General features: G+C 33.4%; 1 protein-coding gene across 2 annotated transcripts in view; it reads right to left on the bottom strand.

The window, feature by feature from the left end:
* Window positions 1-14156, bottom strand: part of LOC143233923 (diuretic hormone receptor-like) — a 119647-nt gene that overhangs the window by 40114 nt on the left and 65377 nt on the right. For both annotated transcript variants that reach the window (XM_076470812.1, XM_076470811.1), the window contains 4 exons: window positions 10929-11026; window positions 8518-8618; window positions 5169-5295; window positions 1482-1632 (listed from right to left, as the gene is read on the bottom strand). In XM_076470812.1, the coding sequence (XP_076326927.1) occupies window positions 1482-1632; window positions 5169-5295; window positions 8518-8618; window positions 10929-11026 (477 nt within the window). The remainder of the gene's footprint in view (window positions 1-1481; window positions 1633-5168; window positions 5296-8517; window positions 8619-10928; window positions 11027-14156) is intronic.

Genomic DNA, 14156 nt, shown 5'->3' with positions numbered 1-14156 from the left:
AACAAGAAAGATCTTCGCTTTAAAACGATCACTTTAACCCTTCAACTGTGATTGACATATGATGCAAGCAAGTTGCGCAGAACATTTTGAATTTATGTTTAAAAAATGAATTATATGAACTTTAAAATTTAGCAAATCTTTGCGCCTAGGATGTTAGGCTGATTTACTTAGCAACAAACAAAAGGTTAACACAAGACACACGGTGTATCATTTCACAAACGAATTAAGTTTTAACTGTAATACGCTGAAATAAAACAGGGTATGATATGCAAAGCGTTCAAAATATTGTGCACTTTGGATATGACTCGTTTCGCCATGACTCGGAAAACCGTTACCACCCGGCTTACCGGTAAACTCATGCGACTCGTTGTTTGGAGGGCACGTAGTTCAGAGAACTCGGGCAATAATAATTAGTTAAAATTGATGACAAACTCTTAATTCACCAGAAAACTACGTCGATAAACATCAAACAAAACAGTGGGTATTTTTTTTTTCAGATCTTCGCTTAGCGATGACATAAAAGTGTTATTTATCTTAGAACTGTTTATCATAGAAAATTTTTAAAAAATCTCAACCCAAACGAGCCGTTTTTACATATATATTTCTCTACAAGTGGGTTTTCTCGACATCACTGTTTATCAGTGAGTTGTGTGTTTACATAATCTACCGTTAACATTGGTTTGGCATGATCAGGTGGTTAGGGCGTTCGACTCGCAATCTGCGGGTTCGAATCCCCGTTCCACCAAACTTGCTCGCCCTTTCAGCTGTAAAAATGTTATAATGTCACGGTAAATCCCATGATGATTTCCAAAAGAGTACCACAAGGATTGACGGTGGTTAGCGATAACTACCTTCGCTCTAGTATTTCACTGCTAAATTAAAGATGACTAGCGCAGATAGCCTTCATGTAGCTTTACGTGAAATTCAACCCAAATACTATAAACCATTAATTATATTGTTTACCTATATATCATTCTAAAACCTTATAGGAAGGTATACAGCATGTAAAGAAAATACATTTAGTTTTTACTTCTAATTCTTCTTTTTAGTGCTTTCAATAAATACCCTCTAGTATTTAGTCTAGTAGAAACGGTATACTTTGGACGAAAATTCATTAACAATTATATTTTAGTACCCGTCTCTGCATTCAACTGTTTAGTTATTTTACAAAATGAGAAGACTTAAATAATACAACCAATGATAATATGCTGGTAAACTGTATAATTTTATGTCCACACTATGGTCATAATAGTTGTTGAAAAGCAATATTATGTGAAAATAATTTTTCAGTTTTTTCGGCTTCAAATGTTAATTTTCAATACGTTATGTTAATATCTTTTAGTTTCTAAGACAAGTTATTTTGTTTGTTGTTTTTGCTTAGAATGGTCTCAGCATTGGCATTGCTTATAACATCGTGTAGAAACTTTCGAAGCTGGCATTGGTATAATATAACATATTGAAACTTGTCAACAAGTACTTACCCCAACCAACAAGGGCGTAGACATGAACTTTGACAATCTCAACGGAGAATGTTTTTACGACCAGAACGTACAAGTAGAGGCCTTCAACAAACATCCAAAAGAAGTTGGTGCCCATTAAATAAGTCAGGAGGATCGTCAATATACAAGCGGCCTGAAAACAAAACATTATGGATACTAGTTAGACTTACTAATACTTTGGTATGTTTAAATTTGTGAACTTTCACAATGATTCGGAAATGATTCTTCTGATATAAATAGTCAGTATATATCACTTTTTAAAATAATAACTGATATCCTTCAATGTAGTTTCATAACAACTGAAATAGATGGAGGGAATATTGAAAACCTATTAGAAAAAAAACATTCAAAATTTCGAGAGAGGGCTGCACATTTCCTTAACAATTAAGTTATCTTACAATTTCTTTCAGTAGGGCTGAATCTCAAAATTTGAGTGAAATGCACTTAGTAGTTCAATAGCAGTGAAATGGTCCTGTTTAGCTAGAGATCCAAGGTTCGAGTCCTAATCTCATTTCACTTATAGGCTTTTTTCTGTACATGAAACGTTTGTATCAGATAGTTTCATTTCATTGACTCAAAACGCGATTTTGAAAGACAGATTCTGTTTTTATGGAATGCATAAAAAGTAGCCAACAAAATGCAATAATCTCTCTTCATGAATATAGATAGGTCTTTCATCTAAATTCTACTTGATTAAGTATAAATGACAAAAAAGATTACCTAACAGAATCATTATACGTTCTAGCGAATATCGAAATAAGAAAAGATATGATTGGGTAACATTATTTTAATTTTACTATTGGCTGTCTACGATGTGTATTCACCGTGTGGCTTCCATCTTCAATTTTATGTTAAACATATTTTTATGTTTAATCCCTGAAGCTTACCAGCAACGAACGGATGACTATATTGTTTTGAATATATATATTGCCAGCTAGTAACATTTCTTTCAAAAAGTAGAAAACGACAGTATTAAAGTAACGAATTTTAGATAGATAATGAGACGAGGAAATATGTTTTTGTAAGGAGATATACAGTTTATGGGGAAAATCGCGATTTAAATTACACAGAAAATTAAACATTTCTGAATAAAATAACTATTGCTAGCTCTATGTGTAATCAGCAGTATTATAACAGGATATCAATAAGCGTAAGTTCATTCTTAATTCTGATAATCGTACGTCGTTTTCTTAAGTCTCTAGAAGGGTACTTAAACAAGACATAACACAGTGAGCTTTAGTGAAGAACATAGTAAGATTCAGCTGCAAAACGGTAGGTATACAACAGAAAGTTCAGTTTATCACACGAACAAATGAATACCGTAAAGCAGTTGTTAATTTGTACAATAAAGGTGTCACGAGATGCCGTTCCATTTGAGATGAATGCCACGAGAACCAGTTAAACGTGATATAATGCCAGTACAGGATTGAGGGAAATAAATACGTTTCATAAATATTTCATTTATTATTACAATGGTTTTGCACTTACACGATGAAATCATTACCAGAGAAAATATGATAATAAAAAACGAATTATTTGTAAAATGTGCAACTGTCTTTACTTTCCTACATTCTGTAATTATTAATTAAATGATGATAATAAATTACAGAAAACCTCAGACCAATCTGTATTCATTATATTAGGTACTATAAACAGAGTTAGTTTGTGAGACTTGTTATGAGTTTCAATGTTCCTTTTTTGACGTTTTTGTAATAACTTCTTTACGGAAAATATATTATTTAGAGTATGGGGTCATTGTTATTTTTTATATAAAATGCAATACTTATGTATATAGTTTATGAACCATAATATAAATATATGTAAATCATTCTTTTTGCCAGGCATTTATTAAAGATCTGTATACTTTTGTTTTTATTATTTATTGAGAGTTATGAATATGTATTGATTGAGTTTCTCTTTCGGGAGATCGACCCCCATACTTAAAAGTTCAAACTATCGTTAGCTAAAGATATTTTGTTGGACACAATAATATATCTTAATATTACTAGGCCTATTTGTAAAAAAGTATCCAACAAGGCTTAACTGATGCGAAAATATTTCAGAGCTCCTAACGTTTGCTTTGCGTCATTTTATTTTATAATAATTTATTGTGATCTACAACATCTTGAACAGATAATTTGCAAGCAATTATCATATTCTTCTTATATTCTGTTTTTATTACTAACATTTATCATAAACCTAAATTGACTGGCTACTTTTGCAGCATTTTAGTTTCCACAGAGAGCAAAATAATAAAATATTCTATAATTTTTTTAAGTTAAGATATAAATATTCACTACAATCCCACAATGAAAAACATGTGCAATCAAAACGCGATCTTTGAATTTCAACTCAGTGAACCAGTCGAACTTTAATTTATAAACACTTGAAGCTGTTTCAGACATTACGTTTATAAAAAGTAGCACAAGAAAATTATGACATTTAATTAGAGACCCTGTCTATAAAAATAATTGTCTGATAATTCTTTAAAGAAGAAAATTAAAATAATGAAACTTTAATATATAGCCCCTCAATAAAGTGCACCTAACTTATAATTTCTTTTGTCCATTCTGAGTAGCTTATTAATGAATTCTGGCCTAAGTCTTTAATATGTCATAAGAAACGCTTTAACTTCATTTAAGAAACTCTGATTTTGGAATTTCGCGAAAAGCTACTCGAGGGCTATCTGTGCTAGCCGTCCCTAATTTAGTAGTGTAAGACTAGAGGGAAGGCAGCTAGTCATCACCACCCACCGCCAACTCTTGGGTTACTCTTTTACCAACGAATAGTGGGATTGACCGTCACATTATAACGCCCCCACGGCTGGGAGGGCGAGCATGTTTGGCGCGACTCGGGCGCGAACCCGCGACCCTCGGATTGCGAAGCGCACACCTTAACGCGCTAGGCCATGCCAGGCCAGAAATTCTGAACTTAGACTAGCTTATTTAGTAACGTCTGTAAATATATGCATCTTCAAGAACCATTTAAGTTGAAACAGTAAATTAGGGGATGATTTTAAGTCTCTCAATTTATTTATTGCTGAATGTTTTCACAATTACTTGAGTGTGTGTGTGTGTTTTCTCATAGAAAGGCCACATCGGGCTATCTGCTGAACCCACCGAGGGGAATCGAACCCCTGATTTTAGCGTTTAAAACCGTAGACTTTCCGCTGTTGTAGCGAGGTGCCAGAATTATGTTGAATTTGAACAGATGTTTCACATTTAAACTTGCATCTCTTTCATAACCTCAAAACTGAATTTTTTCTTTAAGAAAGGTTGGAACGTTTTGATTAGTAAACATGTGCAACTTGTTTATACAAAATATTATGATTTTTTTTCTGAACATAGCTACAAAATTAAAAACGAGCTTTAAGTTTAACTAGAATTCTTAAACTCTGATATTTATTCAAACAGCAATAAGCCAAACAGGATATTTGAAAAATTCGTTTATCTGTGTAATCAGTGCTAAAATCAGTCATAAATTTATTCTTATGATTTGTTATGAAATCATAAGAAAAATGTATTGGCAAAAATCAATTATGTACTTATTACTTTTGCCTTTTTAATCTGATTTTAAACTATTTCTAGAGTAAACTTTAACTTATTATTCTATGTTCTTGTTAGCTTATCAGAAAGAGAAGATCTAGTTTTTCTGTTCAAATGTTCTTACCTTTGTTCCCGCTGCAGTAGGGTTTTGTTGAAGTTGGAGTTTAGCTGTCACGATCCACATCAAGTCCAACAAGATGTACGTAATAAAAAGGTTGGTGTGGATAGTGTTACGAAGACAGCGGAGGTCTCTGGACATAAATACATGCATATTCATTCTAACACCTTTGAGATCCTTCAGTACTAATGCTATATATTCCTTAAACGTATTAGCGAAACATTGCTGTGCCACTGAGAAGTTTGGATAATAGGGTTTGTTTTAGCATAATAATCACGCTGGACTATCTTTATTTTGTCCATCATGGGAATTTAACGTTGTAACTTTGTAAACCTACCGCTGACCCATCAACGGACATGGACAAAGGTCAGTAGTTGCGTACTTTAGGAGTAACGAATACATATAGGTTGTAAGATGCAGAAAGAGAACGAAAGGATATACCTAGAACGTATAGAAATCTGATGCAATAGGAGTCGCACAGAGGTGAGGAAACCCCATTTTATCAGCTTTAACCTCTATTAATAACTTTTATAATCCAAAGGCTTTAGAACTTAAAACCCATTCTTGTATAATTTAATAATTCCTTCACTTATATATATATATATATATTTAACCAAATCAGTTCTCAGGTTCATACCCCGAATCTTGCTTCTCTGTCCTGTAATATGAAAACTCGTGTTTGTTTAAAGTAAAAAAGTATATATAAGAAAAGATATTTAAATGTTGTATTACATTTAACTTTCGCTCTAGGTATTAAAATAAATATAATTTTTGTACTTTTATAATCCCACACAGAGCTTTATTCAGTATTTGATTTTCACAGCTTCCTATAAAAACATAATTTAATAGCTCAGCTTGACTGAAATATCATGACGAGTTTGGGCTTCATTGGCAGACAAAAGATATATCAGAAATATATTGTGTACTTACTAAAACGAACGTAAAGAAAAGAGAAACAAAAGATTTGTTGTATAACGTGATTTTTATCACGAAGAGTATGTCATAAGATTCCATAGCTTAACCATCTTCCTCGGTTGAACATCTTATCATTAGAGTTTATATTGAATGAGAATAGTATTTTATACAGACGTTTAATTGTCATTATTCAGTTTTGCTGACAACTCATGGTGTTGAACAAAACACTATAAGGTAGAGAGCTGAGCAGACAAAGGGTAAATGTGAACTGCTGTTTTCCAAGCTTTTAATTCCACATACGAAGCAGACAAATTAACAGAAATTTAGATGATAAAGTATTCTACCGTGCTCTGTACTAAGATTATTTTTCTCTGAAATTCTTCAGTACTAAAGCTATATATTCCTTAGCTTTTAAGATCCTTCAGTACTAAAGCTTTAGTCAATTTAACATGTAATGATATTATAAATAACCTGTCTTCTTAAGATATTAGGCAGCGTTTTCGTAGTTTTTCTACTTTCAGTTTTCAATAAACCACTTAATATTTGTCATTCAAGCTTTTACATATTTTAAATATGTTTTGAAAAACATGTTTCTCCATTATGTTATCACTTGTTTTCATTACATTCACAGAAAGTATTCGTATGATTGTAAGTTAAAAGAAACCGCATCAAAATCGTACGAACATTTAGATATGTCTTTGTATCTACTTTTGGCTGTGTAAAATAAACACTGTTCTCTCGAAGCACAATAACACAAGTTGATGTTGTTGTTTTTTGACAAATTACAATGGAAAATTCCCAGTTTCTGAATATAACAGTAACATACTTTTCGCCAACTTCATACCATTCCACTTTTGATTATTACATCAATGACTTTTTGACCTTCTGTCAGCATATGTTTGTTATTTTTACTGAAAATGTATAGTTAAAAAGATCCCGCTAATTAATCACAGCTTATTTCTTTTTATGTAGCTTCCTCTTTACTCAACCTCATTTTTCTTGATATCTCTAAACTGAGTTTCTAAAACGAGTTCAATAGTTCAATAATTTGTGCTATAACAAAATCTTTTACCTTCCAGCGGCTCAGCAATAAGTCTGAAGGTTTAGAAAGCTGAAAATCAGGTTTTGATATCTATGATGGACACAACAAGAATAGCCCATGTTGTAACCTTGTGCTTAACTACAAAGAAACAAGAGAACCTTGTACGTTATCCTGAATTACGTGTAGAGCAATTTTATTACGCCCTCACAGGTTTTGTATTTTCAAAAATGTTAACCTTTTACTACAGTTAAAGTTAAGTTCAATGTCATTTTCGGACAGCATAATTTGTGTGTAACAAAACATTTCTCCTTTTATTTTACTAGTGGAAAGAATAAAAATTGTTATTGCTTATAGCTACATTAATGTTGTACATATACTTGTGTGTGTGAGTAGGAAATAAGACTATCGAGCGATGTTTATTATCCTTGTTTCAACTGAGAATTAGAAAGCGTTTAAAATTTTTCGGTCTTGTAGTTTATGATTATTAATATGTATATGTATGAACTTACGTTATAACAGCTCATTTTTTTTTTTTTGCTCTCACGTGAAACGTTAAGTATAAGTTACCAATCGTATAAGACTTTAGTATTCTGTGTGCGCCTTGTTTTAAATGCATGTTGTTGAAACACAGAAAAGTCGATGAACGAGCTTTATGTTTGTTTTAATCTTATTATTTTTATAAGCAGTGTGAAAAATTATGTTTATATTCGAAATATTTTTAATGAAAAATCTTGATTTAACTTGTCCAATAAATGTCAAAATTGTTATTCGTCTGATAAAAATTTATAAAATAGTAAAAGTGAAAATAAAGTAATTCAAACTCTTTTTAGTAATGTTTGTTTCATTTACTGGTTAAAAGTAGTGGGTGTATAGATTTCATGTATTTAGTCGCCCAGATGTTTTAGAAAATGTTTCGTTGTTTTTGTTTTTGAAATTCGCACAAAGCTACTCGAGGGCTATCTGTGCTAGCCGTCCCTAATTTAGTAGTGTAAGACTAGAGGGAAGGCAGCTAGTCATCACCACCCACCGCCAACTCTTGCGCTACTCTTTTACCAACGAATAGTGGGATTGACCGTACCATTATAACGACCCCACGGCTGAAATGGCGAGCATGTTTAGCGCGGCGGGGATGCGAACCGCGACCCTCAGATTACGAGTCGCATGCCTTAACACGCTTGGCCATGCCAGGCTTACGTCATACCTTACATTTTATTTTCTCTCTAATAAATTATCGATTTCAAAAGATGCAGTAACAGCTTTAAGATACATTATTTAATAAAGCACATCCGAATAAATGAGTTGACTTAAACAGGAAAATAATCATTTTTAGTTTTTAAAGGTACCTATAGTGCAAAAAGTTTCCAAAATAAGCGTAAAGTGTTATCACATGTCACTTACTTGAAATAAATAAATATAGAGAGAGCCACGAGTAATGCCAGTAGGGAGAGCCCATAGCCAGCGTAGTACACTGTAGTCGCTTCTTTCACATCCCAGAGTACCTGCAGAAATAAAAGGTTGTTGCGTACTTGAATGAAGGCGAACTTGATAACGATTGATACTAACTTAAGACAAGTTACTAGTACTGATATACACACCCAAACACATATAATTAACGACTTGACCATAACTTGTATGTTTTATAAAACTATGATATCCTCGCCAACATGTTTCTGTAAACATGTATGGTGGACTTTATCAATCAATGTCACTCCGTTGAAAGAGAGATTAACAATATGGCACTTTGTAACAAGACTATTTGCTTTATCATAATTGGTAATTACGGTGGTTAATTTCACCGTTGATGTAAAATGTTGCGTAATCTTTTAGACGAAGTGTCCCTTCTTCACTGTAAACCAACAACCTCTAATAAGGGCAGAAATTATATTGATTCAAAAATTTCAAAATCAAGGACGTGATTTTTGGCTGATTCCGAACTCAAGCGCAATTTTGCAAGTTGACTTTTTTGGTCCTCCTAAGATATTTTTGCTACAATGTCGAAATGACCCCTTTGTTGTTGTGAAATACCTTCTTATGCGATTTCGAATGGTCACAAAAGAAAGATTAGCCGATGTAGCTAAGTTTTATGGAATAAAAAATGGTATCAAGTTATAAAGACAATGAAGATTGGCAGTAAAATTTGGATGTAAAGATCAGCACTGGTGAACATGGCACCAAATGGCTCAGTCAGAAAAGACTTGAGCGTATATGCAGGAGCCATGTAGAGAGAGATATGTGTGAAATGTTAGCAACAAACATTGGACGATCTAGCTGATTCAGTGAAAAATATTAGGTATACTTGTTTAACAACTAACAGTAGAGATCATAGTAATCTTGGAGAGAGTTTCGCTCCAAATAATATGGATAAAACATTTGACAGACAAGAAGGCTTGTCTGACAATGATGTATGTTCAAGGCTACAGCAGCATATCATTAAACTATAAAATGATCATCTTGCTGCTTCCATTTCAAGAAGCTTTTGTACAATAGAATAACGTCAATGTTACCCATTGCTCCATATATATATATATATATTTCTATGTACGTTAACCGTGTGCAGATGGTGACTTCCGAGGGCTTAGTTATGAACGTCAAAGGCAAAAAAAGTCTATGGGAGATACCTAGAAATAGTATGGCTTTGCATGAGGTCTCGTGTTCTCTTCATCTCAGGAAGGAAACGATTTGTTATTCACTTGAACATCAGGCTGGAAAGTTTATCTAGGTGGAACTACTATATCAAACTGGCCCCATACAACTATGGTATGATGTAAATATGTTAACTAAATGGTATACAGAGTGCAGCATGGCATTTGGCCAGGTAGTTAAAGTGCTTGAGTCACACTCCGAGGGTCGCGGAGTCAAATCCCTGTCACATCAAACATACCTGCCCTTTCGACCGTGGAGGATTTATAATGTTACATTCAATCCCACTATTCGTTGGTAAAAGAATAGCCTAAGAGTTGGCGGTAGATGGTGATAACTAACTGCTTTCCCTCTTGTCTTTCACTTTTAAATTAGGGAGGGCTAGCACAGATATCTCTCGTGTAGTTTTTCGCGAAATTCAAACCAAACGTCGGCATTTTACTTTAAAATGATGACTGTAACATAAAACCACCATAATTCCCTTGGAAAAGCGTTTATGATCTACTTTGTACTTCAACAGTTATTCTTATAAACAACAAATGTTTTGGCTTACACAATTTTATAATTTCGGAGGAGAAAAAAGGACAATTTTACACATCATCTCTACTTGAAAACCTCACACTAGAACTTACACACTTCACTATAATCATAACTTTTTCCAAAATATAAAAATATAGTCAGGTTAGAGAACTTGAAGTTCGTTACAGACATTGTTGATTGCACGTCATTAAATAGTACAGCATCCAATGGATTTACTTAATATTAGGCGTTTTCCTCATCATAGAGTTTGATAAATCAGAAGCCATACAGCTGACCTTTGAATGTACGATTTTTAGGTGTTTTTAAGCGGCAAAAGTGATATCAAAATAATTTCTACATCACCCAGCCGATGACGTTTAATTTCGTTTTTTTTTAACTTTTTCTCTGTTAAGCAGTGAAGTGTCCTTCTTTAAGTCTTAACAAAAATAGCGAAATTTGCTGTAGATCATAATAGCTCCTTCATCACTGCTACTTAGTGATTTTTAACGATGTATAGCATTTGTTATCATGTCAACTGACAGATGTGTACTCAAGTTTATAAATGTACACATGGAGCAGCATATTTAACTACGAGTATATATATTATAGTTTTGAATAGCCAACACACATGAAACAAGATGAAAACCTACCTGTAAAAGTCCGTCTTCAGTTGACAAAGGTTTACAGTTTGAATAGTCAGATTTTGCTGCCCAAGTTCCATTTTCGTAGCACAACCGACTAGCGTTTTCTGTGCAACCGTAAACAAAATACAAAACCAAAAAAAGTGCTAATTAAGCATTGTTCTGCTGGAAGAAAAACCTTTTATTTGGATTTTTAAAATAAAGACAAAGTTTGACGCATGTTAACCAAGGTAGTAACAGTCTCCCCACCTCCCACCTAAGTCTGTAGGCTTACACCCTAAAAACCAGGTTCCGATATTCGATATGGACGCAGAATGGATGGCTCATTGTGTAGTTTGTGCGAGAAAAAAGTAACAGCTTTCTAGCGGACGAGATTAGCGACTCTATATTCGCGAGACAGTTCTATCCAATTACTGGAAACACTTTTATATAAAAAGGCTTTGAAATTGTGGCTCCCAGTCTTGTTTTATATTTTGTAGTGCAATAATTTAAAATTTTAACAACCCTTGATACTTTAGATTAATCAGCACACCCTTCTACTATATCTAAAAGGATAAAATACGTCTTTATCATTTGCTATCATTTTATGACTATCAATCTACAATTGGAGTAAAGACATACAATTGGTGTTTGAAAATGTAATTCACCGATTAAATGAACGTAGTATTCCACGTGGTAAAGAAGTTCTGATAAACCTAACCAAAGATAATGTAAATGTTCCAGCTTCACTTTAAATTATTTAACTAATGAACTAACTCAGATGTATGTTTAATTAATAATCGTTTGTTTAAAGATGTTTTACTACAAATTAGTGAAATTATTTTACGAACCTAATTAATTAGTTGTTGTTGCTCTTATTACAAAATATAAACTTTAAGTAGATTTGAACTAAAATATAATATCTCTGACTTCTCCTTATTTTTCATAAATATTTTCTTGTTTAAAATAAACAACAAAGTGTTAAGAAACATTTGTAATTATTTAGGTATTTATATATTGGTTTTCTTGTTTACCGGGGACTAAGCAGTAAGTCTGAGAGTTTATAACGCTAACCATTAGGTTTTGTTACCTACCATAGACAACAGCACAAATAATACATTGTAAATTATTATGCTTAAATTAAGAGAAATAAGTTCTTTCTTTTTTTAATACTTTTATAGATGCTTCTATTTTCGACCTTTACCTTAAATATGTTTCTACTATTTCATCGTACAAGTTTCAAGTCTCACAAATTTATACAAAATTCAAATCAAAGCAAATAAAAAAGTTACATTTTTTAAATGTAGCTTAATTATAATAATTTCGATTTATTTTATGTACCAATGAATTCAGTACATCGTTTTGGCCATAAAACATAATTAAAATAATTACAAACAGGAATTTATCTTAACGTTACATTTCTCTAGAATGAGAACATGTCGTGAAATAACAAGAAAAAGCGTATTTATTGTTTTCAAAGGAAACTTAGCAGAAAAGTAGATACAATCGATAAAGATCTAACTTCGACAACATTAAGCTGCTGAAAGATCTAGTGTTTTCGTCTTTGAAAAATTGCCAGAGTTTCTAACGGCTATAACCAACAAATAGATGATAGCAAAGTGTAAAAAATGATTTCCTTAGTTTAGCTTATGTGCGTCTCTTTATGTTGAGCGAGTGGTTCTACTGTTAACAAATGTAATAAATAAAGCTTGGAGACGTGGATCCCGCCCGTCTTTTAATTTTGTCAGTTATTATAATTAAGATCCTCCATAACCCAAGCGAATTTCTGATAGCGTTTAATTTTAGAATATAAAAAACATGGTACAATCATACTTATTAGATCACTTAAACATGTAGCTAAAACACTTCTGAGTCGATTGTGGAGAGGAAATCTCTTCTCCTACTTACTGTTTTTATGTTTGTATGAATTGCACAGCCCAATTATATTAGGTTGTCCAGAAATTAATGTCGGAATTCTCATGATGACATTTAAAAGCTTAATACTGAGTAACTTATCGCTGGTTGGTTGGCTTAATTCAACGTTTTTCGCTTACAAGTTGTCTTAATTGTCTGCTGTTTCAACTCTATTCGGAGTAAGTTTTGCAACCTTCAAGGCAGCATGGACAAGAAAGACGTTCGCACTGAATTTCCTCTACGATTTCAAACTTGGACGAAAAGCTACCGAAACTACACGGCACATCGACTAGGCATTCGGCCATGGATCTGTTACTGAACGTACAGTTCAGCGTTGGTTCCAAATGTTTCGACATAAGAAGAAGGTCTTCAAGACCATGAAGGTCGTGGAAAGAAGCCATCCTTAGATGAAAACACATTAAGGGAAGCAATTGAAACAGACCCTCGCACAGCAGTACGTGAGCTTGCACAAAAGCTAAGCACAAGCAAATTAAGCATTGCCAACCACCTGAGTGTGATTGGAAAGACGAAAAAGTTGGAGAAGTGGGTTCCGCATGAGCTGAGTGAAGATCAGAAAAATCGGTGTTATGAGACCTGCTATACACTGCTATTGTGGAACCTAAATGGTACCTTTCTTGAATGGATAGTGACTTGCGATAAAAAGCAGATTCAGTACAACAATCTGAAACAATTTGCACAATTGCTCGATCGCAAACAGCCCCAAAGCCGAAGTTTCATCAAAGAAAGGTTATGGTGACTGTATGGTAGACTGCAGCCGACAGCATTCACTACAACTTTTTGAATCCACGAAAAACAATACTGCAGACAAATACTGTCAAGAATTGGCCAAAATGCATTGAAAGTTGCACTTGAAGTAACCAGCTCTGGTCGGTCGAAGAGGTCCTATTCTTCTATATGACAATGCTCGTCCACACGTGTCAAGGATGATGCTCCAAAAATTCAACGAATTGGCAATCAAGGTTCTATATCATCCACCTTACTCACCAGGCCACTTCCATAAATAATTTTATTTTTTCAAGTGCTTTGCCAGGCAGTTACAGAAGAAGCTTTCAGGGAGTTCGTTGATCATAGAAACTTTGATTTCTACAGCAGAAGCATAAACATCATCGTTACACATTAGCAAAATTGTGTTGAAGCAAATGGAGCTTAGTTTGATCAAAACATGTTTTACAACACTGGTTTATAGTTTTCCAAACTTCCCATTTTCAAAAGCGACATTTATTTCTGGATAACCTAACACTTTTTGTTTTCACGGTTGTATGAATTACACAGCTCTGTAAGAAAGATATAACCTCGAAAATATATGTATACATTGAGTCATTA

Source organism: Tachypleus tridentatus, chromosome 12, assembly GCF_004210375.1.
Source record: "Tachypleus tridentatus isolate NWPU-2018 chromosome 12, ASM421037v1, whole genome shotgun sequence".
In the NCBI taxonomy this organism is placed as follows: domain Eukaryota; kingdom Metazoa; phylum Arthropoda; class Merostomata; order Xiphosura; family Limulidae; genus Tachypleus; species Tachypleus tridentatus.
The sequence above is the reverse complement of the archived record's forward strand: the minus strand, read 5'-3'. Positions and strand labels throughout refer to the sequence as shown.